At 46.5% G+C, this 27,196-nt stretch overlaps 1 protein-coding gene across 4 annotated transcripts; it reads left to right on the top strand.

The window, feature by feature from the left end:
- Nucleotides 1-6,269: 6,269 nt before the first annotated feature.
- STRIP1 (striatin interacting protein 1) lies at nucleotides 6,270-23,335 on the top strand. 4 transcript variants are annotated; one of them, XM_017666638.3, is made up of 21 exons: nucleotides 6,270-6,483; nucleotides 8,867-8,936; nucleotides 9,756-9,830; nucleotides 10,257-10,391; nucleotides 10,489-10,609; nucleotides 11,382-11,450; nucleotides 12,378-12,484; nucleotides 12,589-12,716; nucleotides 13,845-14,069; nucleotides 14,437-14,654; nucleotides 15,633-15,698; nucleotides 15,822-15,885; nucleotides 16,969-17,040; nucleotides 17,514-17,588; nucleotides 17,817-17,914; nucleotides 18,975-19,101; nucleotides 19,297-19,397; nucleotides 20,001-20,172; nucleotides 20,720-20,824; nucleotides 21,445-21,649; nucleotides 22,379-23,335. In XM_017666638.3, the coding sequence occupies exons 1-21, from the start codon at nucleotides 6,304-6,306 to the stop codon at nucleotides 22,624-22,626; spliced, it is 2,661 nt and encodes an 886-aa protein (XP_017522127.1). In that variant the 5' UTR covers nucleotides 6,270-6,303; the 3' UTR covers nucleotides 22,627-23,335. The 4 variants fall into 4 exon arrangements, with proteins under 4 accessions (XP_017522127.1, XP_017522130.1, XP_017522128.1 ...); XM_017666641.3 differs by having other exon boundaries at nucleotides 6,271-6,483; nucleotides 13,887-14,069; nucleotides 20,106-20,172; XM_017666639.3 differs by having other exon boundaries at nucleotides 6,271-6,483; nucleotides 13,887-14,069.
- Nucleotides 23,336-27,196: the final 3,861 nt, after the last annotated feature.

The following is a 27,196-nucleotide window of genomic DNA, read 5'->3' as shown; positions in this document are numbered from 1 at the left end:
TTCTGATGTTAGTAATTTGAATCTTCTCTCTTTTCTTAGTCTATGTAACTAAAGTTTTGTTCATTTTATTGATCTTTTAAAAGAACCAATATTTAATTTTATTGATTTTTCTCTGTTGTTTTTCCGTTTATTTCATTGATCTCTGCTCTAATCTTAATTATTTCTTTCCTTCTGCTAGCTTTGTGTTTAATTTGTTCTTGTTTTTTCTAGTTCCTTAAGTTAAAATATTAGACTGTCAATTTGAGATCTTTCTTGTTTTTAATGTGTTTATAGCTATAAATTTCCCCCTTAGCATTGCTTTCACTGAATCATATACATTTTAGTATTTTGTGTTTTTGTTTTCATTCATCTTTCAGTATTTTTTTTTGTTCTCAGTATATTTTAATTTAACCGTGTGGTTTCAACTTTGATCTATTAGGTGTTTAAAAGTATATTATTTAGTTTTTACAGTTTGTGAATTTTCCAGTTTTACTTTGTTATTGATTTCTAACTTCATTCCATTGTGGGTGAGGAATATATTTGTATATTTATGTTTTAAAATCTATTGGGCCTTAATCTGTGGCCTAACATATTATCTATCCTGAAAACTGTTTCACATGCACTTGAGAAGAATATGTATGCTATTATTGGATAGAGTGTTCTGTATGTCTGTTACATCTAGTTGATTTATTGTGCTGTTTATGTCCTCTTTATCTTTACTTCTGGCTGATTGGCAATCCATTTTTGTGAGTGGGGTATTGAAGTCTGACTATTATTGTAGAACTGTCTATTTATCCCTTCAATTTTGTCAGTTTCTGTTTCATATATTTTGATGTTCTTCATATTAGGTATATAAATATTTACAATTATTAGAGTTTCTTACTGTATTGAACATCATATCAGTATGTAATGTCCTTTTTGTCTCTTTTTAACTTTTTTTATTTAAAATCAATTTTGGCTGATATTAGTAAGGTCAGCCTTGCTCTCTTTTGGTTTCTATTTACATGGAATATCTTTTTCCTTCCCTTCACTTTCAACCTGTTTGTGCCTTTGGATCTCAAGTGAGTCTCACAGACAGTATGTAGTTTGGTTATATGTTTTACCCATTCTGCCAATCTCTGTCTTTTGATTGTGAAGCTTAATCCATTTATATTTAAAGTAATTACTTATAAAGAGGGTCATATTTCTGTCATTGTGCTCTTTGTTTTCTATATGCCCTATAGCTTTTTTTGTCTTTTTTCCTGCATAACTGTTTTCTTTTTGTGTTTAGTTGACTTTTTGTGGTGAAATGCTTAAATTCTTTCCTCATTTCCTCTTGTGTATATTTTATAGCTATTTTCCTTGTGGTTATCATGGGACTACATTTAATATCCTAAAGTTATAACACTCTAATTTGAATTTATACCTTCAATAACATACAAAAACTGGGCTCCTTTTCAACTCTGTCATCACCTCTTTTGGTTGTCACAAAATATCATTTTTATACAATGTGTTTCCCAAAACATAAACTAACAATTGTTTTAAATGCATTAGTTTCCTAAATAATGTGGAAAAAAATGTGGTGTTATAAACCAAAGTTACAGAAATACAAGTTTCTGTACTAATAGTGTTTTCTTTAAATATATTAGACTCTTAAATTGTATAGAAAACAAATCAAAAGTACAGTCACAAGCCATTATTACAATAATGCTATCTTTTATAATTGTCCATGTATTTATTTTTTTGAGATCTGTATTTTTCCATATAACTTTGAGTTACTGTCTACTGTCCTTTCATTTTATCTTTCAGGACTCCCTTGAACATTTCTTGTAGGGTAAGTTTAGTGGTCACAAACTCTTCAATTTTTGTTTATCTGGGAATGTCTTAATTTCTCCCTAATTTTTGAAGGACAGTTTGTCAGCTATAAGATGTTTGATTGACTCTTTTTTTCTTTTAGCACTTTGAGTATATCAGTCAACTGTCTTCTGGCTTCCAAAGTTTCTGATGAGAAATCTGCTGATAATCTTTAGGATGGCTTATATGTGATGATTTGTCTCTCTCTTGCTGCTTTCAAGATTATCTCTTTGTGTATGCCCCTTCCCCAGGCACAGTCTGCCATCCAAGGATTTGTCCATGCAGGAGTATAAAGACCGTTGGCCTCCAAACTGGGACAACTCTGAAGTATAATCTCAGCTCTAGAGTGACCTGGAGGATCCACTGAGATCTCCATTCCAACTTCTGTTGCAACAGCTCAACTTCTCCCTCCACCCAATCCTGTTTCTCTCCTCCTTACAAGTGTCATTACCAAGGACAGGTCCCAACACATCTTCTAAAAGCAAATCTCTACCTCAGAGCCTGCTTTCTGGGGAACCGGACCCAAGACACTATGTGACCTTGAGCAAATATTTTACCTCTCTATATCTTGGTTTCTTGATATGCAAAATGGAAGAAATACCTGTGTCTATCCCACAGGGTTGTGAGGATTAAATGAATTTAAGTCCTTGTCATGATGCCTGCCACACAGCAACACATATAAATATTTGCTGTTATTATTACTATGTATTAAAAGAATATTCCAAGCTTTCCCAACCCCATCATAAAACTAGCTACCTCAGAGAATCAGGTAAATCCCTCCTGGGCTCACATGGCCCTTGAATGTTAGGGTAAAGAGGATTTAAAATTAAGTGAGGTGGGCAGCCATGGCAGATTGAGAACAAGTGAGTGACGTGAGTTGATATGTGGTTCTAAAAGCTCATTCTGGCTGCAGGAAGAATCAGTTGTAGGGCAGCAGGAGGAGAAGTGGGGAAGACTGGAGTGGTAATGGTCAGGAAGAAGGAGCACTATTATATGCTTTGGTGGGAGAGTCACTGGTGGACTAGATGTAAAGGGTGAAGAAAAGAGGAACTGTGTCCCAGGATTTGGCTTGAGAAAATTGGTGGTCAGTAATACTAATTATTCATTAGATAAGCAAAAGCAAGTAAAGAGCAGTTTTGGGGAAAGAGAGGGAGAATCCAGGGTTCAGTTTGTAACGTGTTAAGTTTGAAATGCTTATCAGACATCCAAGTGAGATGTCAAATTGATGCCAGGGTTCTTATCCGTGGAATCAAAGAATGAATTTCATGAACAGACAAGGCAGGAGATTTACTGAGAGGTTTTATTCAGATACAGAGAGAGAGAGAGCTTTATTCAGGATAAGAGAAAGAATGAAACTCCCGCAGGTGCAGGGAGGGGCAAGGCTGCCGTTTGGGGTCTCAGTGTCTAGGGTTTTATGCTTGCTGCAGCAGGAGTTTTCTATAGATTCAGTCAGAATGCTAATTATATTTTAACCTGTCTGTGAAGGTTTTCCAGATACTCTGTTGTAAGCTAATGAGCCTACACGTGACTATGAGCAATGAGCTGTTCTATACCACTGGGTCCTGATGGGGAATAAATTGTTACATTGTTTCAATTTCAAGCACCCTGTTTTGTAAGACTGTCCTTTTCCAGGACCCACACTGTACTCTAACTGGGCAGGAGTTATGCCCTGCTGCCTCCCTGTCTCAAAATCTGCTATTGGACGTATGTTTGGGTCCTCTTTTGACTAAGCCACACTGTATGTAAAAAGGCTAGGAGGTTATAAATTAATATGCCCTGGGACAGGGTTAATTCCTTAGGAAGTCAGGATTAACATTAACTAAAGCATTATTAATCCTTTCCTCCTTTCATAGCCATTAAGGGAGAGAACTCCATGTGGCACTGCAACTGGAGGTTAAGATATGGTCCATAAATGTTCCAAGGTTCCTGCCTTTAATACTGAGCATTTCAGTTACTAACAATATCTTGGCCAAGACTAAGATGGAAATTGCCAAAAAGAGGCTCACTTTGCCTCCCAGCATGCACTTAGGTGTGGAGAGATTTGAAGCATTTTTCTCAGTACTTGACTCCCCGAAGAAAGGCACACAGTAGGTACCAGTTTCCTTCTACAGAACCCAGCTGGAACAGCCACCTGTTCTTGGTGTAGAAGAACATTCTCCTGCAATACTATAATGGCTCAAATGTGAAATTCCATCTCCAGTCTCTTGAACTATGATTACTTGTGGCAAAGGAAGGGCCTTCTCACCTAGGCTTCATCTCTTGGTAATAATAATTATCTTTTTTAAAAAAAGTGCTTTATAGTTTTTAAAAAGATTGCATATAAACTAGCTCATTTGAACCATAGTGTCATAAAACAGGTGGAATTATCCTCACTTTACAGATGAGGAAAGAAGGAAGAAAAGAGAAATGCATGAAAGCCTTTGTGCAACTTCTACCCTCTACTGGGTGTGCTTTTCTGAAAGTTTCATAACAAGTGGCAGGGGCAGGGGGATTGAATTCTCCAGCTATGCTTCAGCTTCCTCACATTTGGTATTCTTTTTCCTATCAGATGCCAAGGGAATAAATCTCAAGCGGTTTTTGCAGGGTGAAGTGAGGACTCTCTGGGAGTCAAAAGTGGTGCCAACTTAAGTAGCTCTCCTATTTAGAATTCTTGAGCTAGTCACAGCTTGCAGACATGGCATTTCACTTAAAGATTTCCATACAGGCTCAGACACTCATAAAAAGACTTGTTACTTCTTGATGTTAAGTTTGAACAACTAAGAACAACTGGAAACAACAACCCACATGTCTACTAGCAGGTGACTGGATAAACAATGGAATACTATTTATGAACTATTGATATGCAACAAGATGGATGAATTTCAAAGTAATTATGTTGTGAATGAATTCAGACAAAAAGGAATACATATTCTATGATTGTGCTTATGTAAAAATGATTGATGGAAGTGCAGCATATGGGGACTTTGGATTTATTAGTTATTTTACAACAAAGGCTTTTAAAGCTCCTACTGGAAGGAACCCTGGTGCAAGTTATGCAAAATCTACATCACAGAGACTTTCTGAGAATTGAGTTGGGAGTGTGGAGCAGCCAAGATGTAGCCCTGGAGAGACAAAGATGGATAATAAGCCTTTAAGAATTTCATGGCATGCATAGCGAGGGGTAATCATTACACATCACCTCTAAGATGTCTAAGGGCATCTCAAACTTAACATTTCCAAAACAGAACTCTTGATCTTCCTCCTAAACCTGTTATTCTCTCTCCAGATTTCTCTATTCCCTATAACACAACTACCCACCCAGTTGCTCAAGTCAAAAATCTAGGACTCATCCCTTATTCCTCTCTATCCTGCTGATAGCTCCCAGCCTCTAAGTGAATCCTGTCAAACATACGTACACAACACAGAAATATAATGTCAACCCAATGCTCCATCCTGGTGCAAGCTAAAATCATTTCCATCTATTTTAACTCTTCAGTCCCCTCTCCAAAAGCAGCCAGGCTGGTCTTTTAAATAGCGGACCCTGGCACCTTCCTGGATACCACCCTTGGATGGCTTTCCATTTCACTTGGAATAAAATTTAAACTCCTTTCCACACCCTGATTCAAAGCCCTGCATTTATTGGTCCCTACATTATATGGCCCTCATTTCCTGCTCTTCTTCATCTGGCACACTCAGTTCCTACCATACTGCACTCAGGGCCACTGCAGTTAACTGATCCCTTTGTCCATGTGTCCTCCGTGGGTCTTTGCATGGGTTTCACTTCTTCAGAACTCATTCAAAATCTCTCAGACCTGCCTTCCTTGGGCATCTTATCTAATATAGCCATGCCCACCATTACTACTGCCACCTTCTAATCCCTTACACATCTTTTTGTTTCTTCTCAGCACTTATTTCTCTAATATTATGTCTGCATGCTTATTGTTTGTCTCTCCCACTAGGCACTGTCAATGTACCATTAGTGAAGGAACTTGAATTTGTTTCCCATTCTATCACACCTCCTGGAGCATAAAAGACATTCATTAAATGTTTGTTGAATGAATGATAAATATATGTTTGCAACAGACAACTGTAATTGCTTTGTTGATTTATTCATTGTGTAGCATCTCTCTCCCATGCAAATGTAAACTCCGCGAAGACTGGGACTGTGTCCATTTTGTTCTTTATTACATCCCTTAAGCTTCGAACAGGGCTACCATAGTGACAAGTGCAAAGCGATGTTAAAGGAAGTGGAGGCAACTAAACTGTCTGAAGGACTAAATGAGGCCTCACGCATAACACCAAAACTGGGACTGACAAGGAGTGGAAACTCAAAGAACTGAAGAGGTGTAGTTCAAACATAGGCAATCTCGCGAGGTGTGGGGAAGCCAAGATGGCTTCCAGCACAGCTGCCACACTTAATATGGCGACCAGGGAGGGTTCCTGGAGGAGATCACGCGAGAATTACATCCTACTACTATCCGCGAATTGAGCCGGGGGCGTGGAGCAGCCAAGATGGAACCGGTAGCTGGTGGGTCCGGTCCCCTGATTCTGAACAACAAGCAACCCCAGCCGCCCCCACCTCCGCCGCCCGCAACCGCGCAGCCTCTCCCTGGGGCACCGCGGGCCGGCGGGGGCCTCCTGCCCGGGGGCAAAGCCCGAGAGTTCAACCGCAACCAGCGCAAAGACTCGGAGGTCAGGAGCTTCGAGGGGGCGAGGCCAGCACCGGCGGGCGGCAGCTGGGGGCCAGGCCGGGGCCGCTGTCGGGTCTAAGCTGGGCTTCCCGGAAGGTTCGGCAGGGCCCGACAGAGGAGTTGTCATTTAACGGCGAAAGGAGCAGTGCGGTGAAGCGGGTCGCCGCCCCGAGCTCCGCCGCCCTGTAGAACCTCCCGGAGCCGGTGACTGCTTGTTTGCTGCTCGGGCACTGGGGCCATGGGCGCGGCCTCGGGGCCTCAGCCCCCGGGGAAGCCGCCCTCCGCCCCAGTTCCGTGGGTGAAGAGTCGGTGGTCTCCGTGCGCTCCGGGACCCCTAATTCCCTCTGGCCTCTGGTCCTGTGGGTTCCACAGCGCGCGGCGGACGGCATATAGGCAGAGAAGGGATTTCGAAGCTAATTATCACTCACAGATGCTGTGCGCCCAGAGGCCCCCGGAATATGGGGTGAGGACGGGGAGAACCTTCCTTGTTCACTCTGACCTTAGCCTGTGCAGGTTCAGGCCATAGTTTGACAGTGCCTGGTGGTTGGTGTGCCCAGTATGTCCGATGCTAAACTGTTAAAGATCAGACACAGACATTTTAAACAAGCGTTAGGGCTCCGCCTTCCCTCCACAGCTAGTGGGGTGTTTTTCCAGTTCCGGAGACACCGTAGTCTGGAGCTGACTAGTTACCTCACCCCGAGTTAAAGAATTCCTCCCACTGCCTCCCATTGTAGAATTCATGAATGAAGACACAGGCTTCGCTGAGCTGCTCTTAGGGCTTCTTCATGAGCACCTTTCCAGAGCTCTTACTCTGAGTCCTCCTTAACCTGAGACAGCTCAGAGGCCGATGCGCAGGCAGGCGCTTATTCATAAGAGGCAATTCCTCCGGGCTAGGCTTTCTGTACCAAGTCGTACCCAAAAGTGATAGACTCTCTTTAGATATGTGAAATCAGTGCCTCTCAAGCTGTTTTTGTGTTGGCAGATGCAGACCTCTGGTAGAACGTGTCAAAATTTGGCAAGTCCAAAGTACACATACTTTGAGCTTGAAGTGAGTTATTTGAAAAAGTAACGAAACTGGCCTTTTAGGAGCCCTTACATTGTGGTGTGATGGGACATAAATGGTGACTACTTGATAATTTTTCAATTTATTAAAGTGGTTGGGGTGAACCCACCTTTGTCATGAGAGGAGTTATAGTTTAAAAGTAGTTTTAAATCTTCGTAAATAGCCACGAATGGTTAAGTAAATGCCCCTTGATGCATTTAAATTTCTCTTTCTATCCTTTAGTTTCTGTATTAACTCAACACCTGGAAGGTCAGTCATTGAACACATTTAAGCTGAGAGACCTGTCAATTCATTTTCTTAGAGATGCTGATGCTGCGCTCAGCTCCTTGTCATACATGGCTCAAGTCAGTAGGCTGGGGGCCTGAGCAGTGAGTGCCCGGAGGACAGGGAGACTGAGAGTTGATGAGAGCCCACTGGGAGCTACATAATTTTGACTAGTCCTTAAAGACTTTCAAGATAGATTTTTGTCATCCCCATTCCAGAAGTGAAGAAAGTGAGGCCCAGTAATTTGTGAGTGTATACCATGTTGCCTCTGAATAAAGAATAGAGCTCTTCATATTATTCAGTGTCTGTGCCTATGTTAGGTCATTTTGTGAGTGGTCTTTGTCTTTCCAGGTAGGTTGTAATTAAGCCTGAGAACTCTACTTATTCCTTTATTTCTCCTTTCTTCCCAGAGCAAGGCTTCAGAGATGGTATGTTCTCAGTGATTACCTGTCCCTAGCAGTAAAAAGATGATCTTCCTCACGTTCACTCCTGTGTGTGGGAGGGAAACCAGTCTGTTCAGCTGCTGCCTTCTCCATCTGTTCTCACTGACATTTGGGAGAAGGGCAAGAAGGCTGAGAGTGCTAATATTCATTTTGGCTTGAGCTTTGTGATAGTCTACTAGCTAGAAAGCAGTGAGGCTTCCAGAATCTTAGCACCATGTGGAATGGTCAGGGACTGTACAGAAGACATAGGTGCTTTGTGTTCATTCATCTAATGAGTATTTATAAACCATTCATTCACTCGTTCATTACAAGTAGTGTGCTAGGCATTATGAAACCATTGGTCAGCAAAATGGACAAAGTTCCTGAAGGAAACTTTGGGGTCCCGAAGGAACTTAAGAGTCTCGTGCAGGGGCAGACACTAAGCAAATACACATGCCCCTGGGAGGCCTCAATAGGGAGACCTGAGCTAGCCCTGGAGGCACGATACTGTGATAAAACATCAGAAAAAAGGAGGCAGTAGTGTCCTGTACACAGCTGTCTGTGGAAGCATGTGTGTTTCTTCCTTTGGAACACACAGTGACTTTTGCATCTCTCTCTTTTCCTTTTCTCAACAGGGCTACTCTGAGTCGCCAGACCTTGAGTTTGAGTATGCTGATACAGACAAGTGGGCTGCAGAGCTCTCTGGTAAAGCAGACCTTCATGTTACTTGGGGGGTGTTTTTTTCCTTATTGATCTTTAATAAAATTAAGAATAAATGTCATTTGGAGTTCATTTTTCTCCCCTAGGTAGTCCTAGTAATGAGATATATATATATATATATATATATGTATGTATATATATGTATGTATGTGTATATATATATATATATATACACACACACACACATATGTTAATTATTGGATTCAAGCCTTGTGTATCTCATAACTTTGGTTTGTCTTAGTTTAAGAAGGCCTCTCTGTATGGTCAGCTCAGTTGGCTGTGGCCCAATCCCAGTGTGGAGAGTGATGTTCCTTGGCCATATACTGTCCCACTTGTGGTCTCTCCTGGAGCAGGGGGTCGTGAGGAGTACCCCTAGTGTCCTTTCATATGCACATCTCTTGTTGCCACTGCTGGTCATGTGTAATGTGAGGTGAACCTGAGCTGTTTTAATCTTAAACCTCCATAGTACCAGTCCTATTCAGATGGTAGCAGCCGCTTGAGAGACATGTTCATGGTGCGGTCAGCTGCTGGCATGGCATGGTGGGATGAATGCACATCAGACTGGAAATGACTAGGTTTATGCTTAGCTGACATTCTAGTAATGGGTGTAGGGTAAGTCAGTATTCTCTCCATTGTGCACATCAGAGCACTAACACCTCCATAGTAATTAGGTAGCATTGTCCAGGAGCCACTGTGACTCAGAGACAGTTGGGCCTAAAAGCCAAATGTCTTAACTTTCTTTGCTACATGTGAGACCTGCTATAGAATATGGACATGTTGCTGATGAGAATTCATTCTTGACAGAGCTTTACAGCTACACAGAAGGGCCAGAATTCCAGATGAATCGGAAGTGCTTTGAGGAGGACTTCCAAATCCATGGTGAGATAATTCCTTCCACTTCTTGGTTCCTTTCACCCTGCATCACAAGAGCTGCAAGGTTTCTCTTAGTCACCTGAATTACCTAAGCCATCCTGGGGTGGCCTAAGAAACTTGCTCAACCATGATTGTTTAAGGCCAGATGTGACATTTAGGATGGGCTTACAGGTACTCTGGTGATGGCTTTTCACAGTGTTAGTATTGGGGAAAAAAATTTATGTGATTAAAATTGCCAAAACTAGCAGTGTTTCAGTCCAGAAATTCAGATTGATAGAACAGCAGTGTGACCTTATCCCTTATGTAGAAAGTAACTTATCTTTCTGAGTTTTCTGGTCCTGTGGCAGTCACGAATTTGGTGGGCTAACATGGTGTCCATTCCACGGTGAGGATTTTTCTGGACTCAAGTGTAATTGGTCTCTTGCCCTGCAGTGACAGACAAGAAGTGGACTGAGCTAGACACCAACCAGCACCGCACCCATGCCATGAGACTCCTGGATGGCTTGGAAGTTACTGCCAGGGAGAGACGACTTAAGGTGGCTCGAGCAATTCTCTACGTTGCTCAAGGTAATGAGTGGACCCCGAGGGACCCCAGCACCTCCTTCAGTGACATTGCCTAGTCAGATACAGGAGCAGCTCTGTGAGCTGTGCCCTGTGTTTGCAGGCACCTTCGGGGAGTGTAGCTTGGAGGCGGAAGTGCAGTCCTGGATGCGCTACAATATATTTCTGCTCCTGGAGGTGGGCACGTTCAATGCTTTGGTGGAGCTTCTGAACATGGAAATAGAGTGAGTTCTTCTGAGGGGCTTGAGTAGGAAAGGAGAAGTAGGGGGACAGAGCTTGCAGAACTAACTGGTTTTGAGAGGGTTAAATGGGCCACGTGGGGCTTAGGGTCTGGTCCCAGGCTCTGTTCTAACCAGCCAGGTTGAACAATGGGTGATGTTCACCCAAACCTTGAAGACTAATGAAGGGTCCTCGCAACTCACTAACACCAGAGATTTGCCAGACAATACAGGTCCTGCCCAGGCCTCTGGTGCCTCTTAAAAGGAGGCTTTTCATCTGGAATTCGCTCAGCAGGAGGCCAGGCACAAGTCTGACATGGGTTCAACCAAAGCCTGTTTTAGCCTGTGTCACCACTAGTCCTCGGTGTGGGGTACAGGTTGGCTGCTGCTCATTTAAGGGTCACACTATCAATAAGAATAGCTAAGAACCCTCACTGACTGCTTACATGTTCCAGGTATTGTTCTAATTGTATGTGCATTGCATGTACTTATTACATTGATGACATAGTCCTAAAACCATCCCCATTTTGCAGATGAGGACACTAAAGTACAGAGAAGTTAAGAACCTTGCCCAAGGGCACACAGCTAGTCAGTGTTAGAACCAGGATTCAAACCTTGGCATTCTGGTCTGGGGGCCTGAGTTCTTACCCCCGAGTGCTGTGCCCTCTTGTGCCATCTAAGCATACATTAAAGCATTTTTGTCCTCCATTGGGCCGCCCTTCTCGGGAATGACTTCTTCCTTCCCAGGGAGGCACTGACTTTCCTCTCCCTCCTGCAGCAACAGTGCCGCTTGCAGCAGTGCGGTGAGGAAGCCAGCCATCTCCCTGGCTGACAGCACCGACCTGAGGTGAGCAGCAAGCTGGCGCTCCCTGAGCTTTGGCCAGAGGAGATCAGAGCAGGGCATGGGAGGGCATCTAGGTCTCCTCACTGTGTCTGTTCCTTCCGCACACACTGATCTGCAGGTGTGGCGAGTCAGTCTTGCTGAGGGTACTCCATAGGGGAGCTCTGGGTTGAAACCCCCATAGGAAACCCAGAGAGAAGTCACTTAATAGAGCCACAGTGAAGGGTAGCTGCCTGCCACACTGCTACTGAGAACTCAGTGGTATTTTATATTTGGATGAAATACATGATGTGGCTCCTTGGGCTCCTACCTTCTTGTGCACAGCTTGACCCCCATCTGTGTAGCATTGGGCCTGACAGCTTCAGGGTGTTTCATGGCTGCACAGGAATAGCAGTTGCTAAAGAATAAGACTACTTTCCCATTTTTGTGAGGATTAGACTATGTCTCTTTTTGTGAATTTGGAAGTTTTCAGCCTGGATGTCTGTGGTGTTGCCCACTGTAGTTAGGTCCCTGGGAATCACCTAGTCACTCCTATTTCTAGTCTGTGCTAAACACTTCTTTGTTTTCACTTTGACTTTGCTGTGTTTTGTCTGATCCAACACCCACTTCCAGAAGTCATTCCCACCTATGTGTTGTTTTAATTCCAGGAAGTTCAGGGCAATAAATGCTTCAGCAACCATTTATTTAGTACCTGTTTTGAGTAAGCACTTTGCTAGACGCTGGAAATACAAAACAGTATAACCTTAGCAACATAGGGTAGAGAGGGAAGCACCAAGAGATGCTCCATGGGACTCAGTTCTCTCTCCATGGCAGCTGTCCCACACAGCCAGCCCTTGTGCTCAGCTTTTCTCACGTTAGCTGGGATGTGCAGAAGCCAGGGGTGCTTCCTTGATCCCCCATCCTGCTCAGTTAGGAGCTGGTTCTTGTTCCCAGGGTCCTGCTCAACATCATGTACCTGATTGTGGAGACTGTTCACCAGGAGTGTGAGGGTGATAAGGCCGAGTGGAGGACGATGCGACAAACCTTCAGGGCTGAGCTGGGTAGGACCTTGGGGACCCTGTGTCCAGGCCCTGCCTGGGAGCTCATGGGCTTTGGGAGGGTGCTCTTCCTGCCTATGGTCCTGAGACCTTTGTGTTGCCTCTAGGTTCCCCAGTGTACAACAATGAGCCATTTGCAATCATGCTGTTTGGGATGGTGACCAAATTTTGCAGTGGCCATGCCCCTCACTTTCCCATGAAGAAAGTTCTCTTGCTGCTCTGGAAGACAGTGTTGGTGAGCACCTGCTTGAAGGATAACTTGGGTGTAGGGGCCGGGGCAGGAGGGAGACTTTATTGTGTATCCTTTTGAATCTGAATTATGTGAATAGATACAGGATGATGTGTTTCCAATTCCTTTTGTTTAAAACAAAGCAAACAAAAATCCACTTTGGCTCTCTGTAGCTGAAGAGGACTTGGCCTTTGAGTCAGAAAAGATTGTTGGCTCCCTGTTGGCTATAAACTGTTTTTCCAGTCATAGAACATCTTTTCCTCAGACAAGCTGTTCCTGAACCTGGCGTATGTAAAGTGATTTGAGGCAGAATTAGAGCTGGTGTAATTGGGACCCCTCAGTCAGATATCACTTGAAGGAAACAAGAATGAGCCCTGAGCTAGTCTCTGTTTTTCTCAGGATATGACATGAAACTTGACCCTGTTTAAAGCTAGGGAAGGAATTGCCAGCACCCCTGGCTTAGCCAGTCCCAGTACCTTTCCTGCCAGGAGGAGCAGCCTGGGAAGAAAGTGGAGCTGGAGTTCGGACTGTTGCTCTCCCTGGGGCTCAGCCTCCCTTCTTTCAGAAGAGTCGGCTCTTTGGAGGCAGGCTCAGCGAGTTTAGGACCTCTTTCGAATAGTCTACACATTTGATCATGGCCAGATTTCCTTTCGGCTGTCAATGAACCCTGGCTGAAGCCAGAGGAAAGCTGAATTGCTCCGAAACAGTGAAACTAAGCAGTCCAACTTTGCTCGACACTACTGGGGTTTTGGCTTCTAGGGAGATGTTTAGATAAAAGGTTTTTTTTTTTCTTAATTTGAGCATCCAACAATGTATTCCCAATTTGACTTTGAAAACTGGCACGTACAACTTTTGTGGTACATGAGTCTCACTGGCTTTTCTAGGAACTTGAAGGGTTAGGCTCTTCAGTCTTGCCTTTTTTCTTTTTTAACTTGGAGAGTATATCATAGAAACAGAGCTAAATGTATCTGTGCACTAGTTCAGTCAGCCTGTATTTCTCCTGGTCTGTTTTACCTTCTTCCCTCTTAATGTCATGGCATTCTCATGTGGGTAGATTGAGTCCTTGTTCAGAGACTGTGGGTCTCTGCAAAGATGTGGGTCATGGTGTCATGGGTACATTCGAGCCTAACACAGGGATCAGGGACCTGTGCTCCCACCCCCACGTCTGTGATGCAGTGCACACTGGGCGGCTTTGAGGACCTGCAGGGCATGAAGGCTGAGAAGCGCAGCATCCTGGGCCTCCCACCACTGCCTGAGGACAGCATCAAAGTGATCCGCAACATGAGGGCTGCCTCTCCCCCAGCTTCTGCCTCAGATCTGATTGAGCAGCAGCAGAAACGGGGCCGTCGGGAGCACAAGGTGAGGTTCCCTGTAACTTCTGAGGATTCTCAAGGTGCACAGCACACAGAAGCATGGTCCCTGGACAAGCAGAGTTGTTGGAAATTTGACTTTGGTCAGCTAGTCAGAATGACGGCCTCTAGGGCAGGGACATTATGTCCCCAGCTCAGGGCCAGTTTATAGTGGGTACTCAGGATGTGGCACTTTTGAGGGACTGGGGCAAGAAGTGATTTGTCACTTGGGCCCAATCTTGATTTCCTCTCTGATTTTTCCACTGCCCTTTGCGCTCTACCTACCACCTTTCTGTGGGATAGCCACTCTAGCCTCCTTGCCCCTTTCTAGTTCATCAGGTGGCTCTTGTTGGTGATCTCCCTTCCCTCTGTTCCAGGCTCTGATAAAGCAGGATAACTTGGATGCCTTCAATGAGCGGGATCCCTATAAGGCTGATGACTCTCGAGAAGAGGAAGAGGAGAATGATGATGACAACAGTCTAGAGGGGGAGACATTCCCCCTTGAGCGGGATGAGGTGATGCCTCCCCCACTGCAACACCCCCAGACTGACAGGCTCACCTGCCCAAAGGGGCTCCCGTGGGCTCCCAAGGTCAGGTAAGCCTCAGACCTCTGGAATACTCTTGGCTTCTAAAACAGGAACCCTCACACCCCCCAGGCCTGGGTCACCACATGAGGTCCTCTGCGGGACCAGGCTGACCTTGGCTCTGGGACAGTGCTCTCTGAAAGTACGCTGTGGTGGCCTGGGGGGTCTCACAGTGCCGGCTTTGCACAAAGAGGCCCTTGTATGGCTCTTGAATTAGTTTTTGGTTAGATGTGATACTAGTGAAGGGGAATAATCAAAAAATAAAAAACGACATCTTTAGTGAACCCGTTTCTACCCATCCTGTGGTTGTAGATGGTTTTTTAAATTATAGATTAAGGAAAAGTTTTTTAATTAAAATGTTTGAGATGTGTGTGAATCAGTGGATGGCAAAGTACTTTATATATAAAATGGTATGTTTGAAAAGGCACCAACTTAAGAAACAGATGAACGTGTGAAAGGATATGCAAGTCATTTTCTTGATTCAGGTAAAACCCCAGTTTTCAGTATGTGATGGGAATACAAAACAAAGTCGTCAGAAAACACAAGGTAATGCTGGTTGTTTGAAACAGGAAAATGTCGGTTCATATAAAAAAATTAGTAGCTTATAGTTCCAATCGTAATGATTTTGAAGTTTGAGAAATCCTGTTTACAAACTTGTTATACTATCTAAAGTATGCTTTTAAGTTTGAGGTATCACTTAATTTTATGAGTGAACTATTTACACATCATATATTTTCAAGTTACTGATCCAAAAACATTATTAAGGACATTAAAATACTCTGAAAATTTCAGTCCTTTCTTTTCTCTTTCCCTTTCCCTTTCCCATTCTCTTTCCCTTTCCCTTTCTTTCTTTTTTCCCCAAAAGAAAACTGTGGGAGACTCTTCTGGTTTCTCAATTTCTAGACAGTCTGTGTTTTATGAACCTTGACACGTTTAATAAAAACCTTGAGATTATACTTAATAAAAACTTTGTTCCTCTTCTTTGGCAGAGAGAAAGACATTGAGATGTTCCTTGAGTCCAGCCGCAGCAAATTCATCGGGTACACTCTGGGCAGGTGAGTGGGATCCGAGTGCCTTTTGAAGAAAGGTGATAGGAGTTCACTCTCCTGGACTGTAGTGCTTGGGGATCCAGGCAAATTGATGTCTAGACTTAACGCAGAGCCTGCTTCATTCTCTAGTGACACGAACACAGTCGTGGGGCTGCCCAGGCCAATCCATGAAAGCATCAAGACCCTGAAACAGGTAGGTGGCCTTGGTGAACTTTTGGCCTAGTGTGGTCCCGTGTGAGTAAAGTGAGACCAGCCCAATGGGAGAAACCTTTTCAGGCTGTTGTCAGTGTGAAGGAACCTACGGTGGAGGAGTGGGTGGACTGTGGCAATACCCCTTAAAATAGTTCTTCAAAAGTTTTACTTAATTTAGCTGAGCTTTTGGTGGAGGCTTAATGGATTGATTAAAAATTATACTATATGACAGTTGTTGAAGTTTTAAGGGACTCAATAAATAGTCCTTCCTTTTCCTTGTCCAACTTCTAAGCTAGTTGAGAAAGAGAAGCAGCCAGATACAGATAGAAATGCCAGCTTTATTGCTGACAGAGTGATTGGAGTGTACTAATAAACACAGAAGGTGACCTAATGCCTTACTTCCAGAATTAGGTGGGTTCATCTACCCGGACGCAGGCAGTGCTGGAGCCCTGCTAAGCCTGGTTGAGGGGTGGAAGAGAGCACAGGCTTTTCTTTTTCCTAAAGAGGGAAAAGGAAAGAGAGGTTGGGCTAAGAATGTCCCCTCCTACCATACTGATGAAGTAGTGAGAGGAGTTAGTGTGTGGGAAGGGGCAGGGGGAGAACTGAAGAGGATTTTGCAAATATATATCCCTCCAATGTGGGAGGAAACATCAAGTTGGGGAGAGGTGTCTTCCTTAACAACATATCTGGAGCATAAATGCTTATATGTTTTTGAAATATATATATTTGAAATTCCTAGAACTATGTGCGCCCTATGCAGGTAGACTTTTTGAGTACTTGGTTCTCCTTTTAATAATTTTTCTTCTGTCCCTGTAGCTATCTGAAAGCCCTTTCCTCTCCTTTAATTTGCTTTTTTCTAATCTAATGTATTGTGTGTTTTTGCACTGGTTGTAAGACCTAGGTGCCCAATTAGAAAAATACTTGGGGTTTGGGATTTTAGTTAGGGATCTTTGTGATGACTTAGCCCCCTTCGAGAAGATTGTGTTTGAAAAAAATTGCATGGGATCTTTTCCAGGGCATGGGGCATTTGGCCAGAGAATGAGAGGTGTTTCCCCAGTGCCTTCTTTCCCTTCTCTCTCTCCAGCACAAGTACACGTCAATTGCGGAGGTCCAAGCCCAGATGGAGGAGGAGTATCTTCGCTCTCCTCTTTCAGGGGTAAGTTGAAGACCTTCTGCCCACAGGCTCCCAAGCCTTTCCCATGCTCTGTGCTGGGCCTACAGCATCAAGGTACCCCAGACCCTGCCCTCAAAGTCTCCCAGTCCAGCTCCCCCTGCAGGGGTGGCATACATCTAGTGCAGGGGTTTAAGGCACAGGCTCGGAGCCAGTCCCCTGCCTCTGAATCTCTGCTCTACCACCTGGTAGGCAGCAACCAGGCAAAGTGCTGGATCTCTTTGTGCTTTACTTCCTTACCTGTAGAATGAGAATTTCAGCAGCCCCTTCTTCATAGAGTTGTAGAAGGATTAACTGCGTTATTACAAGTGCTCAGCACGTTACAGTATTCAAGGTTTACTATCATTAAAACATCATTATTTACATCGATACCTATAAATTCTCCAGTCAGCTAGCAAGCTGGCTCAGGAGACTGTAGTCAGGACTGGGGTTTGTATTTGTACCTGTTTTGTTAAAAGGGAGAAGAGGAAGTCGAACAGGTCCCCGCGGAAACCCTCTACCAAGGCTTGCTCCCCAGCCTGCCTCAGTACATGGTGAGTGCTCCTCTTGAGTGCTGTGTGTCTGAGACACCTTCAGTGGCCAGCAGTAGGTGCCTGCTGTGGGATCATCCTCCCCACTACACTGGCCTCAGGAGCCTGCCCTGCCAGCATCCTCCAGCCACCTTCCCCTGCTGCCTCTGCGCCTCCAGGAAGGCCTGCCTCTCAGGGCCTAGCTCTGCTCCTGGGCTCTCAGACATGCCGGAATGGTCTGTTCCTCCCCAGATTGCACTGCTGAAGATCCTCCTGGCTGCAGCTCCCACCTCAAAAGCCAAAACAGACTCAATCAACATCCTAGCAGACGTTCTGCCCGAGGAGATGCCGTGAGTATCATCCCTATGAGCGGAGCAGGGCAGGGGTGGTGGGAATGGCTGTGGGGGTTTCCTTTCTGTCCCCTGTTTGCTGGGTTGGTTTCTTTGACCCAGCTTTTCTGCAGGTTAAGTTTAGGGTATTCTTTGCTCAGAAGAAAGAAAATGCACTAGATTAAATATTTAGTTTTATGGGCTGGGAAAATGGCTTAGTCTAGTTGGCTTGGATTCTAGTGCAGACTCCACCACTGAATGAATGCCTGAGTGAATTGGGAAAAATAATTTCCTCCTCTGTAAGTGAATCAGGCTGTGTTCGACATTTCCTGAAACCCTCCCTTGAAAACTGTGTGATTGGGATATCCAGGACATGTCGGTTTAGCTTCTGGACGGTTTGCCAGTCAGTAGCTAAATCTGAGCTGGGTGAACTGGCACACACAGGGTTTGTGAATATCTCTGGGAAATCGTGAAAGCCTTAGGGATTCTTTCTCCCCGGGGCACTGATCTCTTTGACGTGAGAATACAAACTGAGATTGTGTTCTTCTTTGAGAAGGGTCTGTGCCTTGACCTGATGTGCCTGTCTGCCAGTAACAGCTGTCTCTGTAAAGAGGGTTCCCAGAGTCAAATACTCTATCTCCTCTTACAAAGATTTACAGTGAAAAGTTCTGAATTTAGAAGTTGACTTAACTCAATGCTTCCTGAATTTATCTGACTAAAACTCCATGCCATGAAACATCTCAGTGTAGTGGTTTTCCATGGAACACACTTTGAGGAACACAAGTTCATATGATAGTAAAAGCTTAGGGGAGATCCTGAAAGGGAAAGGTTCATTTTTAGAGGAAAAACAGGAAAGTGGGCTAAGAATGTGTGGTATCACAAGGAAGAAATAAATTCTGCTGAGCTAATTGCTTGGGAATTGGGGGGAGGAGCCCTGGGCCTATCCTCGGACAGTTGCATGGGGTGGGTGGTAAGGTGGGAGCCTTTGCCCAGAGAAGGCTCAGGAATCCCATCTCTCCTAAGAGCACCTGGGAGGCAGGTGCCGTACATGCTGTGACTCACCCAGGAACTGTGTTTCCAGCACCACAGTGCTGCAGAGCATGAAGCTGGGGGTGGATGTGAACCGCCACAAAGAGGTCATTGTTAAGGCCATTTCTGCTGTCCTGCTGCTGCTGCTCAAGCACTTTAAGTTGAACCACATCTACCAGGTACTTGCAGGGCCCTTCTTCCTGTCCACTGGGCAGGGCCTCAGATGGTGCTATTCCTTCAGCCCCTTGATCTTCAACCCTCCTTGAGCTCTGCATGAATGTGGAAGACACAGTCTTCCAACCAAGGCCTTTTATCACTGGAGGAAAGAGGGTGAGGTGCTTAGGAACATGCTTATTTTTTTCTGTTGGTTTCAGTTTGAATACATGGCCCAGCACTTGGTGTTTGCAAACTGCATTCCTTTGATCTTAAAGTTCTTCAATCAAAACATCATGTCCTACATCACTGCCAAGAACAGGTGATAAGGACCAGGGATCAGGAAGGGGTAGATATGGCCAGATGGCAGGGCTCCCAGCTGGCTTCTCCCACTGAGCCAGTTCAACACCTACAAACCAGCACACTGCTAGGCATCAATCAGGACACAAAGATGAATGAGATACGGTCCCTGTTTGTGGAGCAAGCCAGCATATCAAATCTTGAGTCTAGGAGGCATGTGACTAAGTCTGTGCCTGGGTGGAAGGGTTCTTATTCTGGACTCCAGTAGCACCCTCACTGCCCTGTGGTTTTCTGTTTGAGGAGACTGGAGCAGGAGCTCAGCTGTATGCACAGTAACGCCCTGTCTGCTGACTCTTACCCCCTCTCCACACCCCCCATCCTGGTTGTACTCAATAGCACCTGCTCATCAGTGAGTTACACCACAGGGTAGGCTGTTAGCCAGACGTAGTCTCCAGTAGGATCTTGAGAAATCCCCTCCAGCCCCAGTCCTTTGCTGTGGGGAAAGAAGGTTTCCACCCCTTAAGATATTACAAGCTGGTCTCTAGCCACAGAGGGACGGTCTGAGTTCTCATCTTATAGCTGGGAAAACCAGGGTGGTGTAGACAAGGTAGATTCCTGCTTCCAGTCCAACAGGTGAGGGAGGACAGCCAGAGCCAGCCCTGTCCCGACTGCTTTGCCAGACCCCAGCGTTCACTCAAGGTGGGTGCCTGGGTCCTCTTGCCTTCTGCAGCATTTCTGTCCTGGATTACCCTCACTGCGTGGTGCACGAGCTGCCTGAGCTGACGGCCGAGGGTCTGGTGAGTGGCTGGTTATTCCCCAGCTGTCTCTCTGCAGAGAGGGTCAGTGGTGGAGAACCTCCTCCCCCCATACAGGGGAGAGGTGTCTTCATAGATGAGGTCACTGCTGACTGCCTTGCTTTTAAAGCACTCTAAGAAGGCCCGGGGGAGGGACTTTGCAGAATGGGATGATTTAGGTAGAGGGATTAGTCAGGAGGATGGTCTTCAGGGGCTGCTGGTCGAATTGCTTCTCTCACTGGTTGAATCGCTTCTCTCTCTGCACACCAGAACTCTGTGGGGCCACAGCTCTGAGGGAGCCTGGGTGCTCCAGGATGTGGGAGCTGAGGTTACAGCCCCCAGAACCATGCTCCATGTTTCCTGCAGGAAAACTCTAGGGAGGCCCCCCATCCCCTGCCAGCTTCTGGGATGGAGACGCCTCTGGGCTGAGGAGAGGAGAGGGCTGCTGGTTTAGACACGGAGAGGTCTGAGATGTCTGTATGAGTGCCTTGGGAACTGCTGAGTTCTCTGCAGCTGTGAGGGGCATGATTTTCCTGGTTTTTCCCTGTAGGAAGCAGGTGACAATAACCAGTTTTGCTGGAGGAACCTCTTTTCTTGTATCAATCTTCTTCGGATCTTGAACAAGCTGACAAAATGGAAGCATTCAAGGACGATGGTGAGTCGGCCTTCAGTAGGCATGAGACTTGGAGCTCAGAGTGCCAAGCCCGGTACTGTCCCTTTCACATGGGGGACAGGGAGTCCCCAGGGTGGGCTTGGTTCTGCAGCTACATCCTCACTGACTTCCCTGTAGCCACATCCTTGCATTTTAAGGACTAATTTCTGGTTCCTTAATGAATTGAACTGGAAGCTGGAAGAGGCTCAGCCATGTACTAAAACAAGTCCACATTTACAGAGGGATTTCCTACATCTTCTTAGTCTCTGTTAGTAACATAATGAGGGTTCTGGGAGTCTCCCTTAACCCTTTGAGGATGCCTTTGGGGTGTGGGGGTCCACGAATTTGCTAAAATTGTATGTGTGTGCAAATAGGAATATTCCTGGTAAAGGAACTTGGCTTTTTTCAGATTCCAAAGGGACCCATATCAGGGTGACTAACCATCTCAGTCTGCCTGGGACTCCTGGTTTTAGCAGTGGAAGCCCCATGTCCCAGGAAGCCCCTCCATCTGGGAAAACTGGGATGGCACCCTGCCCATAACTCCAAAAGGGGTATGCAGCAAGATGGTGGTGTAGGCATTTATTTCTGCCCTTGGCTTGGCCTACTCTTGTGCCCCTTCCCAGATGCTGGTGGTGTTCAAGTCAGCCCCCATCTTGAAGCGGGCGCTGAAGGTGAAACAGGCCATGATGCAGCTCTATGTGTTGAAGCTGCTCAAGGTGCAGACCAAGTATCTGGGGCGGCAGTGGCGAAAGAGCAACATGAAGACAATGTCTGCCATCTACCAGAAGGTGCGGCATCGGCTGAATGATGACTGGGCATACGGAAATGGTGAGTCTCTGGCACGATGTGGGTGGCAGGGGTGGCAGGGAAGAGGTGACTGTGTTCCCTTTCTGCTCTAAGCTTCCCTCTGAGGCACCCAGAAGAGCCCAGCTCCAGCTTCTGTAGCATCAGGATGGGAGCTCTAGCAAGGACTTTGAGAAGCTTGCCATCTGTCATCCTCCATACTTCTCTGTCCCTCCCTTTGAAGTCATTCCTTTTCCAGAAATTGTCACAGGACTCTGTCATTTTTTCTTCTCCCCCTTGGCTTTGGCCACTGAAATGCTTGCAACTCCGGGTGACTTCCCTGCCTCTAGTTTCTTCCCATAAGTGCCTCAAACTCTGCCCCAGTGATCATTTTAAAATGCAGATCTGGTGTTGCTAACTCCCTGAGTAAACTCCTTCATTAGCTTCTGATTTCCCTTAGAATTAAAGCTAAATTCTCATTCAAGGGGAGGCCCACCAGCCACCCTGTCCTCCACTGTAATGCGGTCCACCTCAGCCTGCCTGCACCACACCCGGCTCTCTGGGCACGCAGAAAGCGCTCAGTGCATGTGCATTAGCCATGCTGCCCCCCACCTGTGCTCCTCCTTCTGGCAGGGTGCCCTTCCCCACTGGCTATTGTGTTTCTGCATGCATTCTTTCTGCCAAGTCCAGGTGGCCTGGCCCCGAGCTGCAGTGAACTCCAGAGGAGCTGCCACAGGGCTTGGTTCCTAACCATGTCTTCCTGCTTTGCCCTAGACCTCGATGCCCGGCCTTGGGACTTCCAGGCAGAGGAGTGTGCCCTCCGTGCCAACATTGAACGTTTTAATGCCCGGCGCTATGACCGAGCCCATAGCAACCCTGACTTCCTGCCTGTGGACAACTGCCTGCAGAGTGTCCTGGGCCAGCGGGTGGACCTCCCTGAAGACTTCCAGATGAACTATGACCTCTGGTTAGAAAGGGAGGTCTTCTCCAAACCCATTTCCTGGGAAGAGCTGCTGCAGTGAGGCTCCTGGGCAGGGGACTGAAAAGGAAAGGGTGTGGTGCTGGCCAGGGACTGTACTGGCTCATTGCTGCAGTGCTTTCAGCTCCCTCCAGGTGGCAGCACAGCACCACTGTGCCCTTCCTAGACAACACCCAGCATGTGGGAAATCCTGAGTTGGCCTCCCATTGATTTCTAGCATCCTGCTCTGGACGGCTCATCTCTCTCTTCTTGGGATCCTCTCTTCCTTCTCTCCTTCCCACTCTCCTGTCTTGGACATGGTTGGTTGAAGCTCATTCTCATTCATCCCAAGGCTGGGAAAAGCTGGGATGGCTGGGAACCCATTGCATCTGAATTTCAAAAGTCATGCTGACTCTTTGTGAGATGCACAAACCCTTGGTATGTCAGCTCGCTAAGGAAGTGGGTTTCAAATTAGGGCCAGGGCCAGAAGGTCGGAATCCTGGTTTTGGTTTGGGGGATTTCTGATGTCATTCCAGCCTCCTGCTAAGTTTCATCCAGAAGCAATTGCAGAGGCTCCCATAGCTGGCTCTCGGTTTGGTTTCGGGCAGGATTGGAAGAGAAGCTTCCCTTAACCAGAGGTGCCATTTTTCCTCTTGGTTTGCAAGGGTCTGTAAATATCTATATATATGAATCTGTGTGTATTCTCTTGTGTCATGTTGGGGTTTTAAATGTGTTTGTGTACTCTGTTTACATTAAAAGGAAGCAAAAACATTCCCATTGCTTTGTCTGTAGGAAATACAGCCCTTGAATACCTCTTCTTGGTCTAGAAATTGGGTTTTCCTGCCAGCATTAAGGTTACCCACTTGTTCCCTGCCAAGCTGCCTGCCTTACCCCCTGAAGGGGGCAGAGGCGGAGTCGGCTCTTAACCCAGAGTGTTCTCTCTCCACATCAGTCTGGGATTGCTCCAACCCAGGGCCAGGGCTCTGGGTTGCTAGGGTGACAAGTTGTCCTGCACCCCTGGGTTTAATGTAATCGCTGTAAAAGCTCACTCCTACTCCTGAGCTGGCCTCAGCCAAACCAATTTAAATGCCAGGAGGGAGGGGTAGGTCAGAGAAGGGGCTGCCTGTTCTGGGCCTTCCCTGGGACAGGTGGCTGGGACTGAGAGGAAGCTTATGTGCCTAGAGCCTAGGGAAGCAGACCAAGAGTCAGCTTCACAGTGGGAAAGGTGTTGGAGGAGCCAGGAGCGTGCATGGCAGAGGGAGAAGCAAGGAAAGTCTTTGTGGTAGTTGTCATTTTGAGATCTCCTGGAGCCAGTACCTGGCCTTCAGATTCCCGGACATGAGTGTCCCTACCTAGCTTGATCCTGAAGCTCTGCTCCTGAGGATCTATCATTCTGCTGTCTTTTTGGAATTGGCTTGACAAGCCCTTGCCTGTAAGACATGTGTATGGGGTGTTCTCCCAGGGGTCTTGAGTCTTGACTTGAAATGTATTCCAGGGAAGATCTCCCCTTTGTTGGCTCTTCTGGTCAGTGCCTGTGTGGCCTGGGGCCTGTGAGGCCTCATTTCAGACCCTGGGCTGGGTTTCCAGGACAAGCTGTAATGGGTCAGCATGGTTGGAAGCAGCAGGGGTGCAGCCAGCAGAGTAGTCTTTAGTGTGTCACACAGCCTATGAAATGGGGAGTTCCTGTGACTGAATGGCCTTTTGCCCCAAAGTTACTTGCACAGGACAGGGAATTTGACACAGTTCATGTGCACATGATGGATTTTCTGCTATTTCTTGCCAGGACCAATGGGAAGTATGTATCTTGAGATCTCAGTTTGGGTCAGATGGATTTTCGCATTCTTATTCCACCAAGCATGGAACCTGGCTCTCTCAACCTGGTTGGCAGAGCTTTGTCCTCCTCCTTTTTTGATTTCCCCAGTCTCTCCTCTGAAGCTTCCCTTAACCAGAGGTGCCATTTTTCTCTTGGTCTGCAAGTCTGTAAATAGCTGTATGTAAATCTGTACAAAAAAGAGTGCAAAATATCCAAGCTGCCAGGGCCGTAAAACCTGGACAGGTAAATCCTGTGTTGGCTCAGGGGCCGGCCCAGGAAGGGAAGTGCCTTATCACAAACACAGACAGTGCTAATGGCAGGTTGGCCATGTGAATCCAGGTCTTTGTACAGAAATATCTTTTGGAGTGGCTTTATGTTTTATCTGGGTCATGAGGTAAGAAGGGTATATGAAGGCCCTTTATAAATGGCTGGGTTACATAAAATGTTGATTGTTGCTAATTGGGCTCACGGCCTAGTACTCCTTCAGTCCATTGGGGGGTGGATGACGCCTTGCCTATATGGCCTCGAGGATGGGAACTGCCCCTCGTTAATCAAGAGTCCCCACTCACTGGGTGCCAAATGGGTACCAGATCCAATATTTCAATATTCTTGAAAGCTCATTTTCCACACAGTAGCCACCAAGTATGGGGTGCTTACTGTGTGCCAGCTACTGCTCTGAGCACTCTATGTATAATAGCCTATTGCTTGTAATAACCCTGAAAGGTAGTACCATTACAATGCTTGTTTTGTGGCTGAGAAACTGGTACAGAAAGGGTAAAGAACATGCCTAAGGTCCCAAGATAATGAGAGCCAGAGTACCATTGCAAACCCAGGTCTCCCTTTGCAAAGTGTGTGTCCGTCCACCACCCCCCACACCCTTTCTCTGTTAACCATCGTTAGTCCCCAGCACTTAGCACCAGGGCATTCATTGGCTTATTTATTCACCTTTGTCAGTGCTTAGTATTTGTCCAAGCATGGTCCCTGGCAAGAAGATTGTGGCAAATGTCAGTTGCTTTAGGGCCCTAACTGCCCACCCAAGCCTGGCCCTGGCCTAGCCTCTGGTGTGTCTCACAACTGCCCTCCTCAGGGCAACTTGGGGGCTGTCGCTGCTACCTTTTCTTCTTTTACAGCCTGAGCTTGAATGTCTTTCTGTCTTGGGTCCTGAGGACTTGGTGTGGCTGCCCCTGCCATGCCTGTCAAGCTGATCTCCTGGGAGGCTAGCTTCCTGTCTGTCCTCTAATGAGCCTGTGCCACTTGCCAGGCACAGTTAGCCCCCGGCCGCTGGCTGTAACACAAGGCGGGTGTGCCCTCTGGGAGTGAGACAGCCTTGACTTTCATTCCAGGCTCTGACATTTACTCACTGAGGGACCTTGGGTTCATCAAGCTCTAAGCTTCAGTTGGCTCATCTGTAAAATTGATTTAATAATAGCAAGATGGTTGTGAGGGCTTGAATAGGATAATGGATAATGGACCTACATACCTGGCTGACATGAAACAACACAGCTAATAAATAAATGGCAGCTGTTCTTACATACAATTCTAACCTTCTATGAATTTGCATCCATTTCCTCTGTCCCCTGGAAAACAGACCCTTTTAAGGATGAGAATCTTATCCTTTCATCCTTAGCTCACTGCTCTGAATACAGAAGTCTCTCAAAAAGTCAGCCACTCACCTAGCAATACTGCCCCATAGCTTGAAGACCTGTTCTGGGCTGGGCCCCATTCTGGGTGTGCAGGTGAACAGAACCCCACATGCTCACCTTCTTTGATGTGCTCACAGTTGATGGAGAGATGGCCATAAAAGCAAGAACAGTAACCTGGTAGGTACCGAGACAGACATCTGTGGGGCCCAGCTGGTTCCATTGGGCCCAGCCAGTGCCCTCACACTGGAAAAGAGAGTTGTTGGATGGGAATGGCGTCAGTACCAGGGCCCTAAGAGTAGGTGCTCGGTGCTCACTGTCCCCCCCCGCCCCCCAATGAAAGTGGTTAGGATGAGGCTGTGGCAGAGGCTGGGCTAGGGGTGAGGCAGGTATTCCCTTTGCCTGATACAGACAGTGCCCAGTTACTAGCAATGCCTGGCTCTGTTTCTGTCTGAGTCAGCAGAGGATCTGCCCTTCAGGGTTATAATTCCAGTTGATGTGTAAATAGTGGGGGAGGTGGGAAAGAAGATTGAATGCCTCTAATGAGAATCATTCCCCAGAGCCAGACTGAGACTAGAAGCCAGGAGTGAAAGGCCTGCTGCCAGCGGCCTCCACTGTGGGCCTGGTGTCTGTGGTTCTGCCAGGACCAAGATTTAGGGTTTCTCTGGGTGGATCTTAGGCAGAGAGGTGCCTTTGCAAAGGGAGATTGAGCCTACAACTTTCTTAGTGTTGGGATTCCAGGTGGGGTCACTTCCCCTTTCCTTTTCCAAAAGGTCTGGCCAGAGCCCCAGCCTGGCCTTAGGGATACATGGGGCCTAGGCTGAGGGCTGAGTCACTGGAGTGAGGCTGGCAGAGGGCAGCAGGAGACCCGGAGGCCCTGTCTTAGAGGTTGAAATGCTTAGGGTGTGGACGAGGGTGAGAGGACGGCTAATGGGAAGCAGCTGGAAGGGCTGCCCGTGTCCCAGCCAGGGGACAGACAGGCTGGGATGGCCCAGTCAGTGGGAGAACCCGTCAGCTCACAGATAATCCTAGGGAACAGGCTCTGGGATGCTCATTAATATTCATTATGTGTGAAGTGGGCAATTGTAAAGTTAGCTTTCTCTTCATTTAGCTGTCACTGGACAGAAAAATATGAGCTGTGGGCAGATGCCCTGGATGGGAGCCAGTAGCTGGTCTCTGGC

The sequence above is a fragment of the Manis javanica genome, chromosome 4 (assembly GCF_040802235.1).
Source record: "Manis javanica isolate MJ-LG chromosome 4, MJ_LKY, whole genome shotgun sequence".
NCBI classification, from domain to species: Eukaryota; Metazoa; Chordata; class Mammalia; order Pholidota; family Manidae; genus Manis; species Manis javanica.
Note: the sequence above shows the minus strand (reverse complement) of the source record. Positions and strands in the feature narration are given on the sequence as shown.

Coding starts and splice junctions, on each gene's coding strand:
- STRIP1 (XM_017666638.3), top strand. CDS start 6,304: ATGGAACCGGTAGCTGGTGGGTCCGGTCCCCTGATTCTGAACAACAAG. Junction 14,070..14,436: donor GGGGCCGTCGGGAGCACAAG/GTGAGGTTCCCT, acceptor CCTCTGTTCCAG/GCTCTGATAAAGCAGGATAA. Junction 21,650..22,378: donor TGACTGGGCATACGGAAATG/GTGAGTCTCTGG, acceptor GCTTTGCCCTAG/ACCTCGATGCCCGGCCTTGG.